Below are 17,318 nucleotides of genomic sequence, written 5' to 3'. Positions count from 1 at the left end.
CTCTAATTTTAAATTGAAACACTGCATATATGTTGTATCTTTATGAATTTTAATTCTGTAGAAATTTTGAACAAAATGACAATACAAATTAAAATAATAGAAAATAATTATTGATTACATTTTCATACTATTTTGTTTCATTTGGCATGCATTGCCACATTTTATCCTCATTGCTAGGGACTGCAGACAAAAGCATAATAAAATTACTTATTTCCAGGAGGTATCTGACAGATACTATCTGTGTTACTACATAAATAATGTTAATTGATGAATTTTAATTATTAGAGCAAAATTATTTCAGTAATAAAATGCTCTACAGAATGACATTGACACACACAGAATGATACATTGTCTACCTGTTCCTAGAGCCCCTAGACCAAATATAGGACAATATCTAGACTAAGGTACTTTTGAAAGCCCTACATACAGCCTTTCTTTAAGCTTTATATTTGTTCAGTGTTTCTAGTAAGTCATCAGCTTCTTCAGGTGTTTTCACTCTTATCAAAACAGAAGTTGGAGGTGGCTTGGCATCAGGGGTTGGAATGCACACCAGCATTACATTGTTCTTGCCTAGACGCTGAGTAGGTACACTTGAAGACAGTATTATGTTTAGCAAAATGGTGCCCAAATTAGTATTTGCCCGCACTAACAATTGATGTTTTCCACTATCTTCTACTTTCTTTATATATAGAGTACCCACACCCCTGTCAGCAAAATTACCATCTTTCTTAACAAATATTTTGCATCGTTTATCAAAGACACTGTTCTCTTCCACTATAGGGGTGAACTCTACTTTGGGAGGCTCATCTTGTTCATCACCAGCTTCAGTTGTTACTTCTGCAGGCTTCTGTACTGTATTGGGACTAAAACTAAATGGTTTCCCAGTCCCAAAGGAAAATGGAGCAGAAGCAGCAGGTGCTGCTCCTGGTTTTGTCTCTAATGAGAATGTTGATGAGTTTGTGGCTGTAGTTGTTTGTGGAGCACTATTTATTCCAAAAGAAAAACCTCCACTAGAAGTAGTTTTACTGGAGCTAGTTGAGGTGTTGATACCAAAAGCAAATCCAGAAGGCTTCTCTCCTGAAAGTTGAACACCAAAAATGTTTGCCTTCTTATTAGCATTTGAGAATAAAGAGGACCCAGAGTCACTTGTTTTTTCTGCAGCACTAACATTGTTAGATTTTGTGTTTAAAGTCAAATTTTCACTGGGTTTGTTGGATTTGTCTTCGGCACCTTCAAATTCATCTTGAATTTCCTTTAAATATTTTTCATAATCTTTAAAAATGGGTGTTAATATACAAAGAGGGGTTTCTTCCACATGTTTCTTAATCCAGTCTGATACGGACACATTTAGTCCTTTTAATTTAGCATAGTATTTTAATTTCTTGTCCTCATTTTTGTCATCAAGGCTTTTCTCTTTGCTTGTACCAGTGGAATCAAGTTTTGGAGTAGTATTGGACATTTTAAATGGCGAAGTATTATCTTTGTTCATCGAAAACACAGATGTTGTCCCAAAAGTTGCATTTTCAGTTTTTGTATCTTTAACACTGGCATCTGATCCAATTGGTGAAGATTGAACTTTGAAAGGACTATCTGTTGTAGATGATTCTGATTTAGAAACAGCAAATGGAGACTGCATGGTAGGTTTAGACCCACCTAACTGTCCTTCAGGTAAAGATGTCTGTGTAGTAGGAATGCCAAAAGTAGGTTTAGGTGTTGATGATGACTCAGATGTACTGAAGAGTCCAGAATTTGGTTTGCTAGAAAAAAGACTTGAAGATGTTGCTGTATCAGCTTTACTGGTGGTTGTACCATTAGTAGTTTTACTACCATTCGTTAAATTTGCCAGGAAATCGAAGGATGATGGTTGTGTTTTATTGAAACCGCTGAAACCACTAAATACACTCTTATTTGCCTGAAAATAGAAGAAAGTTTAAATTGCTTTAAGTGTTTAAAAGTATTACAACAGGGTAAATAATTCATATCGTTCGTATATTACCTGATCGCCGGAAGCTTGTGATCTTCTCTTAGCTGTTCTTATCACACGTTTTTCAAGAACGTCCTTGGACGCACTTTTAAACGTGCCCATTTCTTCATGTTCTGATGGATCATCTTGATCCCAGTTTTCATGGTTTAAATCTGTGGTTGCTTGTCTCTTAATAGACATTATTCTAAGTCGAATGCACTACACTGTTAAGTAAACTACAAATGTGACGAGTCTTGTGCCGTGGCGATGGCGGGTTATATTATTTCATTTTCTCACAGATTTCTCCACTGTCCAAATAAAAGGTATAATATGTTGTGATTATAAATAGTTAACAACAATCAGTTTCGGATTTTAGTTCTGTAACTAAGGAATTTTAATCAAATTTCAATACAACGCGATAAGTGCAGCATTTACCACCTTGCTGCGCTTTTGAAATGGATTAAAAAGTAAAATGACAATTAATTTCGTCTATGGATGATTTGTCAAAGTGACAGCTCTGTGTTGCCACTTTGATAATATTCTTGGTATTCTTGGCTTGTGGCTTGATGTGGGTTGGCTTGGCTTGGCGTACCTTACATGTAGGTACCTTACACGTGCAATATTTATTATCATCCCATAATGCATGCATGACCATGATCATTCTCGAGATTGTGAGTTTATTGATCCCGTTATAGAATACGGATGTAAATATGTTCACTGTAGGCCCATTATTTCAAAAAACACATTGGCCCCGATTCCTGCAGACATCTCTTAATTTTACTTTAAGTTATACCTGTCATTTTCTTATCCGCCGAAAAGGAAAGGGACGGATGATTGACAGCTCTTAATTTTAGGACGAATGAGTAAATAAATGAATAACCCGGGCGAATTTTTAGACGGTTGTTTTAGATTTGTGCTTAAAATTGACGTGTGTTCCATAAATTTTATGCTTGTCGATTATCCGTCCCTTTCCTTTTCGGCGGATAAGAAAATGACAGATAGAACTTAAAATAAAATTAGATGGTATTTACAGGAATTAGCACCATTTTTATGATAAATGTTTCTTGTAATTGTTTATTTACAGAGCATAGACAACATAGATGTTGGTCCTTTCTCCAATCATCGAACGTTTTTTTGTGAAGAAGCGAGACGAAGCACTGAATGTATAATGTTATCCTTTTTCTTCATACGGCTCGTACAGCTCGTTGTAATCACAAGTTTCCTTTTCATTTCATTTTCTCTCAATCAAATGAAATTATTTTATTTTTGCGTACTTATATAAATTACAAGGACTCAAAGTAGAGTTTTATAAAAATTCGCAAAGTTAACTTAGTTTTTGTGCATTTCATTATGCAAGTTTTATAATAAAGTGTATTGTTCTTGTGTCGTTACCTCTGTAAAGTGATAAGGTGTTAGTCGTTTTGTTCGGAGTTTCATTCTTCCTGAAACATATCGTAATTAATGAATTTCTCTGTGACCTTGTTTTCTAAAAGCTATTTATAAGTTTATTAGTGTCTTATTTACAATGGAAGTGTCTAATAAAATAAAGGAAGAGATTCGCAAAACTCAGTCGGATTTGAAAAATGCAATTCGAGTTCATCAGGTAAGTTAATTTAATTTAACTTGATATGCAGTGCTAACTTTATAGTGTTGTAATCTAAAATTGCCACGTTTAAATTATTACTATGGACATTTATTAGAATTGATGGACAAAAAGACTTATTCTCAACTTCTCTTCTGTCTAATTACAGATTTGGGTCGCACGACTTCAAGATGATGAAAGCGTAAGTTTTGTACTATTTATTTTTGTTATCCGACTTCAGCGAAGCCGAAAGAAGCGTTATTATGAAAACCATAATTTATTCTTAATTAAACTTTTATTTACAGAACTTTCATCTTAAGACAAAAGTTAAGGAAGCAGAAAAAGAAATAATTTCTATCGGCCAGACTCAAGTAAGTACAATTAAATAATATATAAGTCTCGATAGATTGTGCAATTATTAAAACAGTAATATGTAGATACTTAGTTGATTTAACCTAGTTAGGGTTGCTTAAAACAAGATAATTTTATTATTTTCCTTATTTTGATAATAGGTATAGACATAGTATATTTTTTTACAGAAACTAGTGGTAGAAAGATTACGACGTGAGTTGGAGTTGTATCAACAGAGATTAAAAGCAAGAAACAAGCAGATTAATATAGAAAATGACAACCGCTATGTAGCCCAACAATTGAGGGACCACCAGTTGCAATATTGTAGCCGAAGTAGATCTGTGTCCCTGTTGAAGCCATCAGTCCTTAGTGAGATCCATATAAAAGCAGAAAATAATAATGAGGATCTTAAAGAAAATATATCAGACTCTGACAATGAAAGTAAATCACATGAAAAGGAGAACTCAAATCATAGTGAGATGGATGAGAAGGATAAATATCAGAGGAACTATTCTCAGTTGCCTACCACAGTCCACGACAGCAGGAGTAACTTTGCTAATGCACTCAACAAAGTTAAGGAGTCCCTTATGTAAGTATCCTTAACTAATCTAGCCTATAAGATCCCACTGCTTAAGCATCCCTAACTATAAAACAAATATCCTAGACTATCTTAAGAATGAAACATCTTAAAGGTTAATAACAATTATTTTTCAATTTCAATTTCAATGCCTTTTATTTGATTTTTAGGTTTACAATGGTAAAATAAATAAATGTAATTCTTAAGTACCAACAGTCCCCTGTGTCATGCATCCTTTCGAAACAAAGGCCTCTAGCGATTTCAGATGGTCTGAAGAATATAGAAGGCCCACTTTGGCTAAGAATAGCGAGGAACAGATATGCATTAGAAAACAATTATTGTAAAAATTACCAAATGAACTCTACAAACACAACTCTACAAATGTAAAATCTATTCTACTCCGATTAATGTTGTTTTGTGAATTACTATGTCAGCCTTGTCTTATTATTTGTTATAGGATTTTGTCCATCCAAATAGTCATTCAAACATACAAAAACTAACCAACAAAGATGAGCTATTTTAGAGTTTTTTATTATAATAAATCCCTTCTTTATTTCCAGTGGGGTGAAGATGCAGCAGCAAGCGAGTGAATGGAATGAGCAGAGGTCTGACTCTGACTGTTCAGGCATTCAATTGTCGCCAACGCCTTCTCCCCCGCCACTGCCTAAGCCCGGAGAGCTGGTCTCTCAGGAGACATTCTTGAGGTATTTATATGCGGCATACATACTAATACCGTATCTAGCTGTCCCTATTGGATATAGATTTGATAGATTTCAGTCACGATATAGTCAAATATAGTAAAAGGAGTAAGAGTAAAGAGGCCTTTGCTCTATAGTGTATGTATATTGTATTACTTTTTGTTACAGACTCATTGGCTTGGTGACACACTCACAAAAGGAGATATTAGAGAAAAAGCGTAGTGAGCGCCGCAAGCGATCCACGACAAGCACCAACAGAACGGATTTCCTCTATGGAAACTATGACATGATGCCTGTAAATAAAGTTCATTGTTATTTTTCATTGCAAAAACACTCAGAATATTAACTGTAATCTTCTTCTATCGTGTGGGTTGTGAGGTGAATTACCAAGCTCATCAACCCTGGTGTCAGCGTTACTATTGAGCCGCCAAAGGCCTCTGACCTGGCTCATGTAACAAATACTTACTTACATCAATAAGTAGTAACCGGGACCAACGGCATAACGTGCTTTCCGAAGCACGAATCATCTTACTTTTTGGACAATCAGTTGATCAGCCTGCAATGTCCTAACCAAACTAGGGATCACAAAGTGATTTTTGTGATATGTCCCCACCGGGATTCGGACCCGGGACCTCCGGCCGATAGGCCAACGCTCAACCACTGGACTACGGAGGTTTGTCTTCTCTCTGCACCTCCAAACTGGCTCGTTGGGTTATATAACTGTCAGTTCTCGACAGTCTGTATTTGTTTTCAAATACTGACGTGCTTCTGAACCCCATGGGCTGATTGTTTCCACAGTAAAAGGCATAAATAAAAATCTGAACTCAAACCATGATACTTTCGCCGTTTACTTAAATTCAGTTTCGTTATAGTTTTTAAATAAGAAGTTTACATAACATAATATAATATAAGGCTGGATTTCAGGCATGATGTTATATTATATTGAAAAAAAAAATAAGAATTTGAATTGGATGGAAGAAAAAAATATTGACTATTTGTAATGTACACATATTCAGAATAAAATGTTATGTTATTAGTATATTAAAATACTTGCACTTTTATATCATTGCAGAAACGCAAGAAGCTGAACCAGTTCCCGTATCTGCAGACACACAACGACCCTCCACAAACACGCTCTGCGAAGCTACGGAAGCAACAGGTACATTTTTGTTATGTTCTTTTGCTTTGTATTTTTTTTAATACTATGAAGTAACTGAATTTTAATTTAAATTGCTAAGTAGAGTAAAACTACTCCCTGGACACTACTCCATATAGAAATCTCTTTATTACCGTGTTTCGCCTTACTGCGTAAGTGCGAGAGAGACAGACAGTCCGCTCGCGCTTGCCGTTAGGCTGCGTTTCCATTGACGCGGAGCTGAGTTGAGCGGAGCGGAGCGGAGATGTGCAGGAATCGACCAATCACCGTGAGGGAGAGAGTGACAGAGCGTCTTCGTTTTTCGCTCTCTCGAACGCTGCGATTGGTCAAATCCGCACATCTCCGCTCTTCTCCTCCCATCTCCGTGTCGTCAGTGGAAACCCGGCCTTACTCCTTAGCGGGTTACAGCCATGTAGGGGGTGATGTAAATGTAGGCCTCGGCGCGCCGGAGGGATACCGTTCTATACGCAATATTATTCTTTATGGCATAACGAAGAATGTCTCCATTCATACTTATTGTTTTTGCGGCCATTTAGAATAAAGTGTGTGGGGGGGGGGGGGGGGGGGTTAACTTTTTTTGTTCTATGGTATAACTAAGAATGTGTCCATTAGCACTTTTCATACTGTCTCTATTAAGGGGAACATAATAATATACATAGTGGCCCCGATTCCTACAGACACCTCCTAATTTATTTTGTTACACCTGTCATTTTCTGACTGAATAACCCGGGCGAGTAAAATTGGTATCCCGCTGCTTTTCAAGCTGTTTGACATGCGCTGTCAACTTAATTCTGTCGGGTTATTGGCCAATATACATTTTGGGAGGGGTTCTTAAATCTTTGCTTGTAATTGACGTGTTTTCCATTTTTATGCCAGTCGATTGCCCGTGTCTTTCCTATTCGACAGTTAAGAAAATAACAGGTGAAACTTAAAATAAAATTAGATGATGTGTATTGGTATCAGCACCACATTTGTTTATTTTTTAAATGCTATTTATCTTAAGTGCAGTTTTTACTAACACTATTGGCTCGACTATAGATACGGCTCACCGCCTGTCACGTTGATCTGATGGAAAGCTTGGTGATGCGTGGATACTTAGTTCATCTTGCGATGGATGTACCTCTGGCAATCTTCATCTGATATAGCCGTGATGTTATGTTTTATAATGCTAAGAAAATAAGGAATAAAATTCTGGTTCAAACTACTACTAATTTCCCAACAATACTGAAGTTATGTGTGAAACTAAATACCAAGTCAGGCGATGTATTAAATTGTTTCAGAACCAGAACAAATCATCGCGAGAAGGCTCGCCATCAGGGTCGTCTTCTGAAAATAAAGGTAATCATGATAAAGCTACCGCCAGCCGCCGCCGCTAGCTAGTTATTTACCGTCATTCTTAATAATAATAGGCCCAAGATATGGAAACGGTATACAAATAATAAATAATAATATATATTTATGCGGATAATTCAATCCGTAATGGTCATTAACAATGAAATATAATTTATGTACCCATTTATTTAGTACATTTTTCACAGGGTTCGCAAATTAAACTTGGATATTTGACAGGTCCGGTTTTTTTTTACAGTATCGACTGCCTGTCTGATCTTCCTAGGCCACATACCTCCGAAACGCATTTCTCGGGAATGTGGGTTTCCTCACAATGTTTTCCTTCACTGTTGAGCACGTGACAAATATTTAAGATCCAAATATGAATTCGGTTTAGGCCCGTGTTGGGATTCGAACCTGCGACAGGGTTCTTCCAACTGAGCTACCATGGTTACTAGCTTATCTTCTTTCTATCGTGTGGGTTGTGAGGTGGAATTACTGGCTTCTAGTGTCAGGGTTATGATTGAGCCGCCAAAGGCCCCTGACATGGCTCATGCCATTACTCACTTACATCAGTAAATAGTAACTGGAACCAACGGCTTAACATGCCTTCCGAAGCACGGATCATCTTACTTTCGGACAGTCAGGTGATCAGCCTGTGATGTCCTAACCAAACTAGGGATCACAAAGTGATTTTTGTGATATGTCCCCACCGGGATTCGAACTCGGGGCTTCCGGAGCCAAGCCTATTAATATTTATTAATATTAAAAATCTAGGTTCTGGTTGGAGTAACGGCAAGCCGGCGTGGGCGTCTTCGTTGCCGGCTGGGCTGTCGGTGGAGCCCGTGTACCCGCCGTCGAAGAAAGTCTGTCATGGATGCGGGAGAAACGGTAAGTCATATATCTGTCTCAGCCGGATTGTAATATCCGCCGTATTACATTACGGCTAGCCGTTTTGAAAAACATGGCCGTTTTATAATGCGGCGGGGTAACAGTTAGCCGGATTGTTATTACAATACATTGTACAATGTGCCATTATACTCCATTTTTTCTACAAAATTACGGCGGAGAAAACTTGATCATCGCTGTGGATGGTAAATTTTATAGTTATTTTTGATTTTACGTTACTTAGCGGTGTCATGTTATGGCTGAGGAAAATAAATAACATTCGAAATTCGTGCCGTGCAGAGCCTGCAGATTTTTAAAGGATATATCCGTTAAATTGTTGGTCGTTGCCACAGTCGCTGCGTTGTAGGCTACGTTTGTCGGTTTAAGTAGTCCATATGCAATAAAGAATAAAGGTGGATTAAAGACATAAAGATATAGATATTTGTGTGATGTGTTCTGACGTGTCGTGTCGTGACGTGATGGCTAGTTTTCACATTTATATGTTATGTTCTGACGTCTCATGAAGATATTTTGAATCAATACAGCTCTGACAACCGCGATCGTTTCTGATGAGACACAATACAAGCCATCAAAACACAATACGCATTACTAGTATGAACGTTACTATACTAAATGTATGAAACCGATACCGTTTTGACGTTTCAAGTCACAACACATCAGACAAATATAAATCTTGATTTTTATGCCTTGCCTTGTTTATTATTGTAGATGTGCCGTCGCTGCTGGTGTGGTGCAGCGCGTGCGGCGTGTGCGTGCACACGGGCTGCAGCGCGGAGGGCCGCTGCCCCGCGCCCGCCTGCCGCGCCCCTCTGCCCGACCCCGCCGCCTGCGCCGCGCCGCACGTGCCCGACACGCAGCTCTACAGAGGTATGCCTACAAACACACAAATGTTCATATATAATTATATTTATTTCTTTTAAATACTAAACTAAAGTCACCGACATAGCTTGGAGAATTGCAAAGTTGAAGTGGCAGTGGGCAGGACACATAGCGAGGAGAACCGATGGTCGATGGGGCGGAAAGGTTCTAGAATGGCGACCACGTGTCGGACGACGTTCAGTGGGTAGGCATGCGGGCAGCGCAGGACCGATCGTCGTGGAGATCCTTGGGGGAGGCCTATGCCCAGCAGTGGGCGTCGTACGGCTGATGATGATGATTTCTTTTAAAAACACGACCCTGCGGGCTTAGCACCGTAAGCACGCGTCTCTTTGTCTTAAGTATTTCTTTTATTTATTTATTTTTTATTTTAAGTTATACCCGTCAATTTCTTATCCGCCGAAAAGGAAAGGGACGAATGATTGAAAGCTGTTAATTTTAGAATAAATGAGCGAATGATAAATAACCCCGGCGAATTATGTATGCTCGCTGATATGCATACCGTGTCACATGTACAATCAACTTAATTCTGTCGGGTTATTGGCCAATGTAAAATTTTGAGAGTCGATTACCCGTCCTTTTCCTATTCCTATAAGAAAATGATAGGTATAACTTAAAATAAAATTAGAAGGTGTGTATTGGTATCAGCACCAACGTTTATCTATGCCAACCTCTGTCGTTTCAGACAAACTAGCAGAACGGAAACGTCTACAAGAGAAAAATATCGAATTGTGCGTAGAGCTCCGTAAACTGGAAGCGCGGGCCGCTTCTTTGAAGGAGAACCTCGACGAACACAACGCAGAGAAGCGACAACTGTTAGCAGCTCAGATCAAGACACAGCGCAACCTGCAGAAGCTTCTAGACTTCATCAGCCAGTTTAAAGAGACCTCCATCAGTATGCGGTCTTCTTCGGCCAGCGATACTGGCAGCGATATTAGTAAAAGTAATGAAGAATAAAGGTGAGTTTATTCTTCTTTTAACCACGTACTTACACGTTCAGGGACACAATATCAACAGGCGAGGTGGCAATTCGAAGTGTCACATTAAGAATGAAATGTTCTTGGAGCCATGTGATGTCTTGTGTAGAGTATGAAACCTGGTACCCAGGCCAGTAGCCAGGGCTTTTATTTTCTTCAGGTTGAAGGGTCAATGGCGGTTGCTTTTGTAACGACCTCCGTGGTCCAGTAGTTGAGCGTTGGGCTCACGATCCGGAGGTCCCGGGTTCGATTCCCGGTGGGGGGACATATCCTAAAAAAATACTTTGTGGTCCCTAGTTAGAACATTACTGGCTGGTCACCAAATTGTCCGAAAGTAAGATGATCCGTGCTTCGGAAGGCACGTTAAGCCGTTGGTTCAGGTTACTACTTATGTAAGTAAGTAGTCGTTACGTGAGCCATGTCATGGGCCTTTGGCGGCTCAATAGTGACCCTGACACCAGGGTTGATGAGGTTGGTACTCCACCTCACGACCCACACGATAGAAGATTGAGAGAAAATTTATCATTGGCTAAGAAGTACCTACTGTATACAGGGTGTTAGTGACATCGTAACGAAATCTTTGAGGATTGATTCAGACCATGATTGCTTTTATAAAAAAACCGCCAAGAGGTCACTGTACAGACTCATTATCGGGGGAATCGCCGTGGGGCGATTCCGAGCCTCACCTCACCGAGCTTTTTGTTAGACCAACGTGATAGATGATGAGCCGTGTCGCCGTTTATAATGCTCGAGTCGACTGTGTTAGTGAAAACTGCCCATAGGATTTAATAACTCATTGGTGCAAGTCCGGTTCCGGGGTTTCCAAACCCGAACTACACTAACTACATGACTTAAGACCTCCTGGTTACATGTCGTTTCTGTAATAGACCAAAAACACCTACAAAAACATAAATTTTATAATTATGACAACTAATCGTTCATAATTTTACCACTGTTTACAAATACTTCTATGCTGTTCTGGGAGCAAATAAAAAACATAGAAAACGTTCAGCTGCTTGTCTTCCCGGGCATGTCGTAAAAACCGACAGAGGGATTGTGTCATCTAACATGATAGACTAATGTTATGGGCGATAGGCTGATCCCTTATCACCATAAGGTTCATCATATCCAGCTTACGACATCGTATCAACAGTGGCTGCAAGTTGTCTTTGATTACTTGTGGCTCTGCCCACCCCATTAGGGATTACGGGCGTGAGTTTATGTATGTATGTTTACAAATAATTCACTGGGCGCAGTGACTGGACTTTTGCTCTTCGATTGTACATGTTTATAGCTTTTATAATACATGTTTTTTTGTTTGTTTCAGATACGTCGATATGTTTCGACAGTATGTAGGATAAGGTTTGTGGTCAGTGTTGATTGTACCATTTAGAGTATTAGAACGGAGTAGGCGCCGTGAGTAGTCCAATTATTGTTAACGTTTTCTATGTCCTAGTGTAAAGTCCAAATGAATTTTGTATTGAAATCAGAAACTCGAAATCCTGTTTCCCACTAATAAGGGTGGGATTCCACCGAAGCGAAGGCACGAGACGAGCGGAGAAGTGCGTGGATAGCGTATTTGACTGTTTTTTTCATCAATGTACTGTCGTGAACAACATCGCAAGACGCCAGCTACTCACGTGAACACGCTGAAGATATCTCTGAAATCCGTTTGTCAATGTCTTACTTAACCCCGGAGATATTCATAGTTAAAATAAGTGGATGCTCCGTCCCGTTCTAGCAAAACTGAATTTGTATGTAGCTTAGTGATAGCTTCTATGACACTATAAACGCGTGACGTCGCGCGTTACTATTGCCATTTCTTTCTAGCTCCTTGATTTCGAATAGCTGTAACAGGCTATTTTGAAACTATAACTAGTTGACAAATTGAGTTAGGTAGTTAGTAAAAACCAATTACCGCGAGGGAGATAGCGATAGAGCGTCTTCTCTCCCCACGATGTGATTGATTGATTCCGCACGACTCTGCTCGTGTCCTCTTCGCTTCGGTGTAAACCCACTCTTAGATAATTATGTACTTATTATATTTTTTTAAGAAGTACAACATATTGCTTTACGATTATTGGTAAAACTTGCCGTTTTCAAAATGTAATGTTACATTAATTTTGAAAAACATTTATATAAGTTGTTTAGAAGAAACGTTTTTTGTCAATAGGTTCTTGTTCACGCACAACAACTAAAGTTATTTCTTTAGTTATGAAAATTATAGTTATGATATCCAGTGTGTCAGCACCTCATCGCACTTTCCTATACTTCTATCCTTTTCTGGTAAACGGAACTGTCATTTGCTAGAGCGAGAGAGAGCGACCGCACGTGACAGATAGACGGTCGCTTTGTCTCGCTCTAGCAAATAAAGGTTCTGACCCACGTAACAGATAAGGATAGGAAAGTGCCATGAAATGCCGCCAGATGTGGTTCATTCTTAAATCACGAACAGATAACTAAAGGACCAATATTTTTTTGCATTTCAATAATTGATTGGAAATTTGATTAGATAGGTTAAATGAGAAATATTTTCTTTAAAATCAATTTTTATAAAATAATCAAATGGATAGCCAAAAAGAAAGTGTTCAGTATTGATTCTTATTAAATTAAAAATAGTTTGTTGTGTAAGTGGTCTTTTCCTAGTTGCTAATGATTTTATTTTAGTCAAAAGTTGATGAATTAATTGTTCACTGTGATATGATTAGGTTATCCTTGGTTATTTATACTACTTTGTCGAGTATACCAGGGTTGTATTGTAAATAAAACTCGAATACACATTCGAAAGTAAACTTTGTTTTTTCGTTTAACCTTTTTACTAAAACACATAACTTATAGTTAATTTAAATTGATCTAGAGGCGTATTTTATTCCATTTCCAACATTTTTTTGCCGGTTAATACGTCTGCTCTTAGTTTACTAACGCTTGCTTGTAACAATTCACATTCGCCTTCGGACATAGTTGGATACCTCTCCATTTCAGCCACTCCTTCATGGTTCAAGCGCACGCGACCCCCGAAGTAACTAGTCCCAAAATCATTGTTTTCGATGAAGGCATCGACCTTTGTATTTTCCTTACCATCTAAAGCTGCCATGAGTGCTCTTGTGAATATTAAAACACTGTAAGCAATCGATAAGCTGGGTGCAAATCCACATTTTGCTGTTAAAATTAGTTCATCTGATTGGCGCACCTTCCTAAGAAAGTCTTGCATACGTCTGAAGTCCAACTTTCTAGAAGGCTCCGCTTGAGACAGCAACGGAACAATAGTATTTTCAGTATGCCCACAAATAACTGGTACCGAACATTTTTGCGGATGGAGGTTGAGCATCCCGGCGTATATAGCTTGCGCTCTGAGCGAGTCGATTCCGGTAACGCCGAATAGTTTCTTTGAGTCGAGGTGACCGTAGCATTTCATTATTTCGGCGGCCATAGGAACGAGTATGTGTATGGGTTCTGTGACGATGCCTATGAGAGGCATGGGTCGGATGCTGGATATTTTGGGTGCTATTTGTTTGATGAAGTTGGTGTTGGTGGCGACGAGATCGTCTTTTGGGACGTCTGGGGAGAGTAGGTGGCCTCCGGTGACGAGGACTATGTCTGCGTCGAGGAGGGCTTTCATGAGGTTGTCCTCTTGCTTGTAGCAGGCGAGGAGGGAGGGGGAGGGGATGTGTGAGAGGTCCATGAGGACGCCGCTGGTGCGCGGCACAGTGTCGTGCAGCGTCAGTTTGGTAACAGCCGGCTCGCCGCGCAGCAACAGACTCACCACTTGGCCGAGCTCGCTCGCACCCCCCACTACCGTCACATTGTACCGTCTCACCGAATTTATCAAAAGTTTCACAGACTTAAAAATTTTTTTCGTAAACATTTCCGTGTTTATTATAGCTTTTTCTAATGTTTATATTTTATCATATTCTATTTTATATATCACTAAAAATTTTACATTAATTTTGTTCCTCAATTACTATATAATTGACTTTTGAAAATGTGATTAAAAAGATGTCAAAGACAACGTAAACGCACAGAGTCCTTATTTTTAGAGGTTTTATATTTTCCTTGGAAATAAAGGAGGAATGGTTCTTTTTTTAACATATTGATGTCCTTGGTATTAATTTTATCGCCTTAAAGAGTTTATTTCTCTATGTATGGGTGATATAAGTATATAATATTTTCTATAAGTAAAGCATGTATTAATATGTTTTGATGGCGGGTTTCGTAACATTTCCTGAGAAAATACGATAAAAATTCATTGCTTTAATGACAAACGTATAATTATTTTTTGTTTTGGTTAACACATATCACACCGTAGAGTGACGCAGACCGAAAAAAATCGCGGATGTCCCAGTAGTCGCGCGTACCAAGGACCTTATTTTATCTCACGTCGTGTCGCGTGCGCTTACATAACGTGCTGGGCCTGCTGTAATGCAATCTACGAGAACAAAGTACGAGAATGAGAGAAGTCTATGGGGGACCTTCACAAACTTCCAAAGACAATATAATCAAAGTTCTATGTAACTCTAAAACTTGTCTAAAACATAATGTCATGTCAGGCATAAAAGATAAAAATAATTTAAAAAATTAAAATACTGTAAGATATAACTAAAGTTTCGTATAAATTCCAGCGAAAATGCTTACTCGAAGATTGCTCGCGGTGTCACATTTAACACATCGTTATTCATCGTCATATAAACTGGACGCAATGCACACGAGGAAAGTTCAGGTATCAGTCATAGGAGCCGCAAGCAGCATTGGCTCCAATGTATGTTTGTTGCTGAAGCAGAATCCGAAGGTGGCCAAGTTGAAGCTGTATGATTCCGATCCTAAAGTGAAGGGGATCGCGCGGGAGTTGAACCAACTGCCTCTCGGTCCTTCCGCGGTCGGTTTCACAGGGGACGATGAACTAAGCGCAGCCATCACTTTATCCAGCCTCATACTAATGCTGTCCAGGGTATCCTCTCCTCCCACAACACCGACTCAGGAAGTCCTCAATGCCAACGCACCATTCGTTCAAAAACTGTGCAAAGCGATGTCCGAAAGAAATCCTGACGCATTCTTATGTGTGGCCACCAGCCCTATAAACGCTATGCTGCCGTTCACGAGTGCAATGCTGTATAAATACAGAAGTTACAATCCCTTTCGAGTGTTTGGAGTAACGAATGACGACGTAACAAGAACTAAATCGTTGGCTGCGGATTTGTTGCAAGCAACACCGCGTCACTTGTCGATACCAGTCATAGGGGGGCATTCGAAAGATACCATAATTCCTTTATTTTCTAATATGATGCCAGAGTTTTATGTGTTGGATGGTCGCGAAGCCGACGTGCTGACAAGGCTGATAAGGAGAGCCGAGACTGATGTCTTCATGACCAAAGGCGGATCCGAATATGATTCTTTAGCGGTGGCATGGGCGATAAACGAATTTGTGGAAAAACTCATCGATGCTCTTTGGGGTCAACAAGTCGAAGTTCACAGCTACACGGCAAATCCGCATTTTGGCACGAGATTTTTCTCTGGACCTTCAACTGTCGGGCCTTATGGTATAGTTAGAACTTCCAGCAATTTTCCTATGAGTGATCTGGAGTGCGACCTGTTGAGCGAGGCAATGCCTATCTTGAATAAAGATATCTCAATGGGAGAAGAGTTGTCTCGCATGTATGTTTGATTTAAATTATATGACAAGTTCAAATTATGCAATTTATTTTTTTGATGTTTTTATTGTTATATTTTACAGGGTTTTAATAATAAAATAAGAAGGTAACCTGTTGTACCTACCGATTGCGGTAAAATACTGTTTTATTTCAAAGTAAGCAATGATTCGAAAAACGGGGTCGTTAGAGTCTTACCCGGATCCTTCGTGGGTTTAAATTTGAATTGTACCAGTTTGATGGCACGAGAGTTAATCGAAGTCACAGGAGCTGACGGTAACGGGCAATATCGGGAGAATAGCGTGGCGACGGCGACTGGCGGCGACACAAAGCGGCCATCGGCGACGCATCTCATTCGGGGAATCGTATAACTGCCTTTGCGACTTCATAACTACTGAAATAGCCAGGGTCTACACTTAAGTACCTATGTTTGAGTTTGTTAGGATACGGGGATATTTTTTAAATCCTTTTGTCATTTTCATCTTTAGGAGCTGTAGATCCAAGGCTTGCTCGGCCTTGTAGATATGAACTCATACTCTTGAGCCCTAAGGGGTGGGCAGACCCACAATAAGTAGAAGGCAATTAGCTTACATTTAAGATGGATAATATCAGTAACTGGGAGTCTCAAAAGGCTTCAAAAGGCATTTATCTAAGAAAGCAATATTGTGGACATTGCGCATTTTACTTTTATAGTCAGACCCACGTATAGTGATCACTGATCAGTTTACCCTTATATAAACAAAATCATGTTTTTTTAATTGTATGCCTAGTCTAGTGGTTGAGCGTTGTGCTCACGATTGGAGGTCCCGGGTTCGAATCCCGGTGGGGACAAATCACAAAAATCACTTTGTGATCCCTAGTTTGGTTAGGACATTACAGGCTGATCAACTGATTGTCAAAGTAAAAAGATCCGTGCTTCGGAAGGCACGTTAAGGCGTTGGTCCCGGGTATTACTTACTGATGTAAGTACGTAGTCGTTACATGAGTCATGTCAGGGGCCTATGGCGGCATAGTAATAACCCTGACACCAGGGTTGATGGGGTTGGTAATTCACCTCACAATCCACACGATAGAAGAAGTAGAGAAGTGCCACCAATAAGTCAACCCGAACGGCCAGTGTGCCCCCAACCTAAACACCCAAGCTTGTTGCAACCGCAAATAAGGATCGTAACGACGGGGTTAACTTTAAGATAATCGTCGAGGAGCTATACCGTCCGCAACTAGCAACTAGTTAATGCGTTGAGGTCCTCCGCGTGTT

General features: G+C 39.5%; 4 protein-coding genes across 4 annotated transcripts; 2 read left to right on the top strand and 2 right to left on the bottom strand.

Annotated features, from left to right (window-relative positions):
• Nucleotides 1–297: 297 nt before the first annotated feature.
• Nucleotides 298–2,425, bottom strand: LOC126366054 (nuclear pore complex protein Nup50). The gene is made up of 2 exons (XM_050008956.1): nucleotides 1,997–2,425; nucleotides 298–1,912 (listed from the first exon to the last, which is right to left on the bottom strand). The coding sequence occupies exons 1-2, from the start codon at nucleotides 2,162–2,164 to the stop codon at nucleotides 437–439; spliced, it is 1,644 nt and encodes a 547-aa protein (XP_049864913.1). The 5' UTR covers nucleotides 2,165–2,425; the 3' UTR covers nucleotides 298–436.
• A 97-nt stretch (nucleotides 2,426–2,522) lies between these two features.
• Nucleotides 2,523–13,210, top strand: LOC126366055 (PHD finger protein 21A-like). Its single transcript, XM_050008957.1, has 13 exons — nucleotides 2,523–2,562; nucleotides 3,048–3,566; nucleotides 3,715–3,747; nucleotides 3,851–3,916; nucleotides 4,085–4,485; nucleotides 5,034–5,177; nucleotides 5,340–5,466; nucleotides 6,244–6,330; nucleotides 7,608–7,665; nucleotides 8,434–8,547; nucleotides 9,274–9,432; nucleotides 10,127–10,400; nucleotides 11,746–13,210. The coding sequence occupies exons 2-12, from the start codon at nucleotides 3,489–3,491 to the stop codon at nucleotides 10,396–10,398; spliced, it is 1,539 nt and encodes a 512-aa protein (XP_049864914.1). The 5' UTR covers nucleotides 2,523–2,562; nucleotides 3,048–3,488; the 3' UTR covers nucleotides 10,399–10,400; nucleotides 11,746–13,210.
• Nucleotides 13,211–13,284: 74 nt separating this feature from the next.
• On the bottom strand, nucleotides 13,285–14,283 carry LOC126366452 (malate dehydrogenase-like). The gene has a single exon (XM_050009560.1). It carries the CDS (start codon nucleotides 14,281–14,283, stop codon nucleotides 13,285–13,287), a length of 999 nt encoding a protein of 332 aa, XP_049865517.1.
• Nucleotides 14,284–15,114: 831 nt separating this feature from the next.
• LOC126366451 (malate dehydrogenase-like) lies at nucleotides 15,115–16,077 on the top strand. The gene has a single exon (XM_050009559.1). It carries the CDS (start codon nucleotides 15,115–15,117, stop codon nucleotides 16,075–16,077), a length of 963 nt encoding a protein of 320 aa, XP_049865516.1.
• The last annotated feature ends 1,241 nt before the right edge of the window (nucleotides 16,078–17,318 follow it).

This window comes from Pectinophora gossypiella, chromosome 4 (assembly GCF_024362695.1).
Source record: "Pectinophora gossypiella chromosome 4, ilPecGoss1.1, whole genome shotgun sequence".
Taxonomy (NCBI): domain Eukaryota; kingdom Metazoa; phylum Arthropoda; class Insecta; order Lepidoptera; family Gelechiidae; genus Pectinophora; species Pectinophora gossypiella.
The sequence above is the reverse complement of the archived record's forward strand: the minus strand, read 5'-3'. Positions and strand labels throughout refer to the sequence as shown.

Coding starts and splice junctions, on each gene's coding strand:
- LOC126366055 (XM_050008957.1), top strand. CDS start 3,489: ATGGAAGTGTCTAATAAAATAAAGGAAGAGATTCGCAAAACTCAGTCG. Junction 6,331..7,607: donor CGAAGCTACGGAAGCAACAG/GTACATTTTTGT, acceptor AAATTGTTTCAG/AACCAGAACAAATCATCGCG. Junction 8,548..9,273: donor TCATGGATGCGGGAGAAACG/GTAAGTCATATA, acceptor TTATTATTGTAG/ATGTGCCGTCGCTGCTGGTG.
- LOC126366054 (XM_050008956.1), bottom strand. CDS start 2,164: ATGTCTATTAAGAGACAAGCAACCACAGATTTAAACCATGAAAACTGG. Junction 1,913..1,996: donor CACAAGCTTCCGGCGATCAG/GTAATATACGAA, acceptor TTCTATTTTCAG/GCAAATAAGAGTGTATTTAG.
- LOC126366451 (XM_050009559.1), top strand. CDS start 15,115: ATGCACACGAGGAAAGTTCAGGTATCAGTCATAGGAGCCGCAAGCAGC.
- LOC126366452 (XM_050009560.1), bottom strand. CDS start 14,283: ATGTTTACGAAAAAAATTTTTAAGTCTGTGAAACTTTTGATAAATTCG.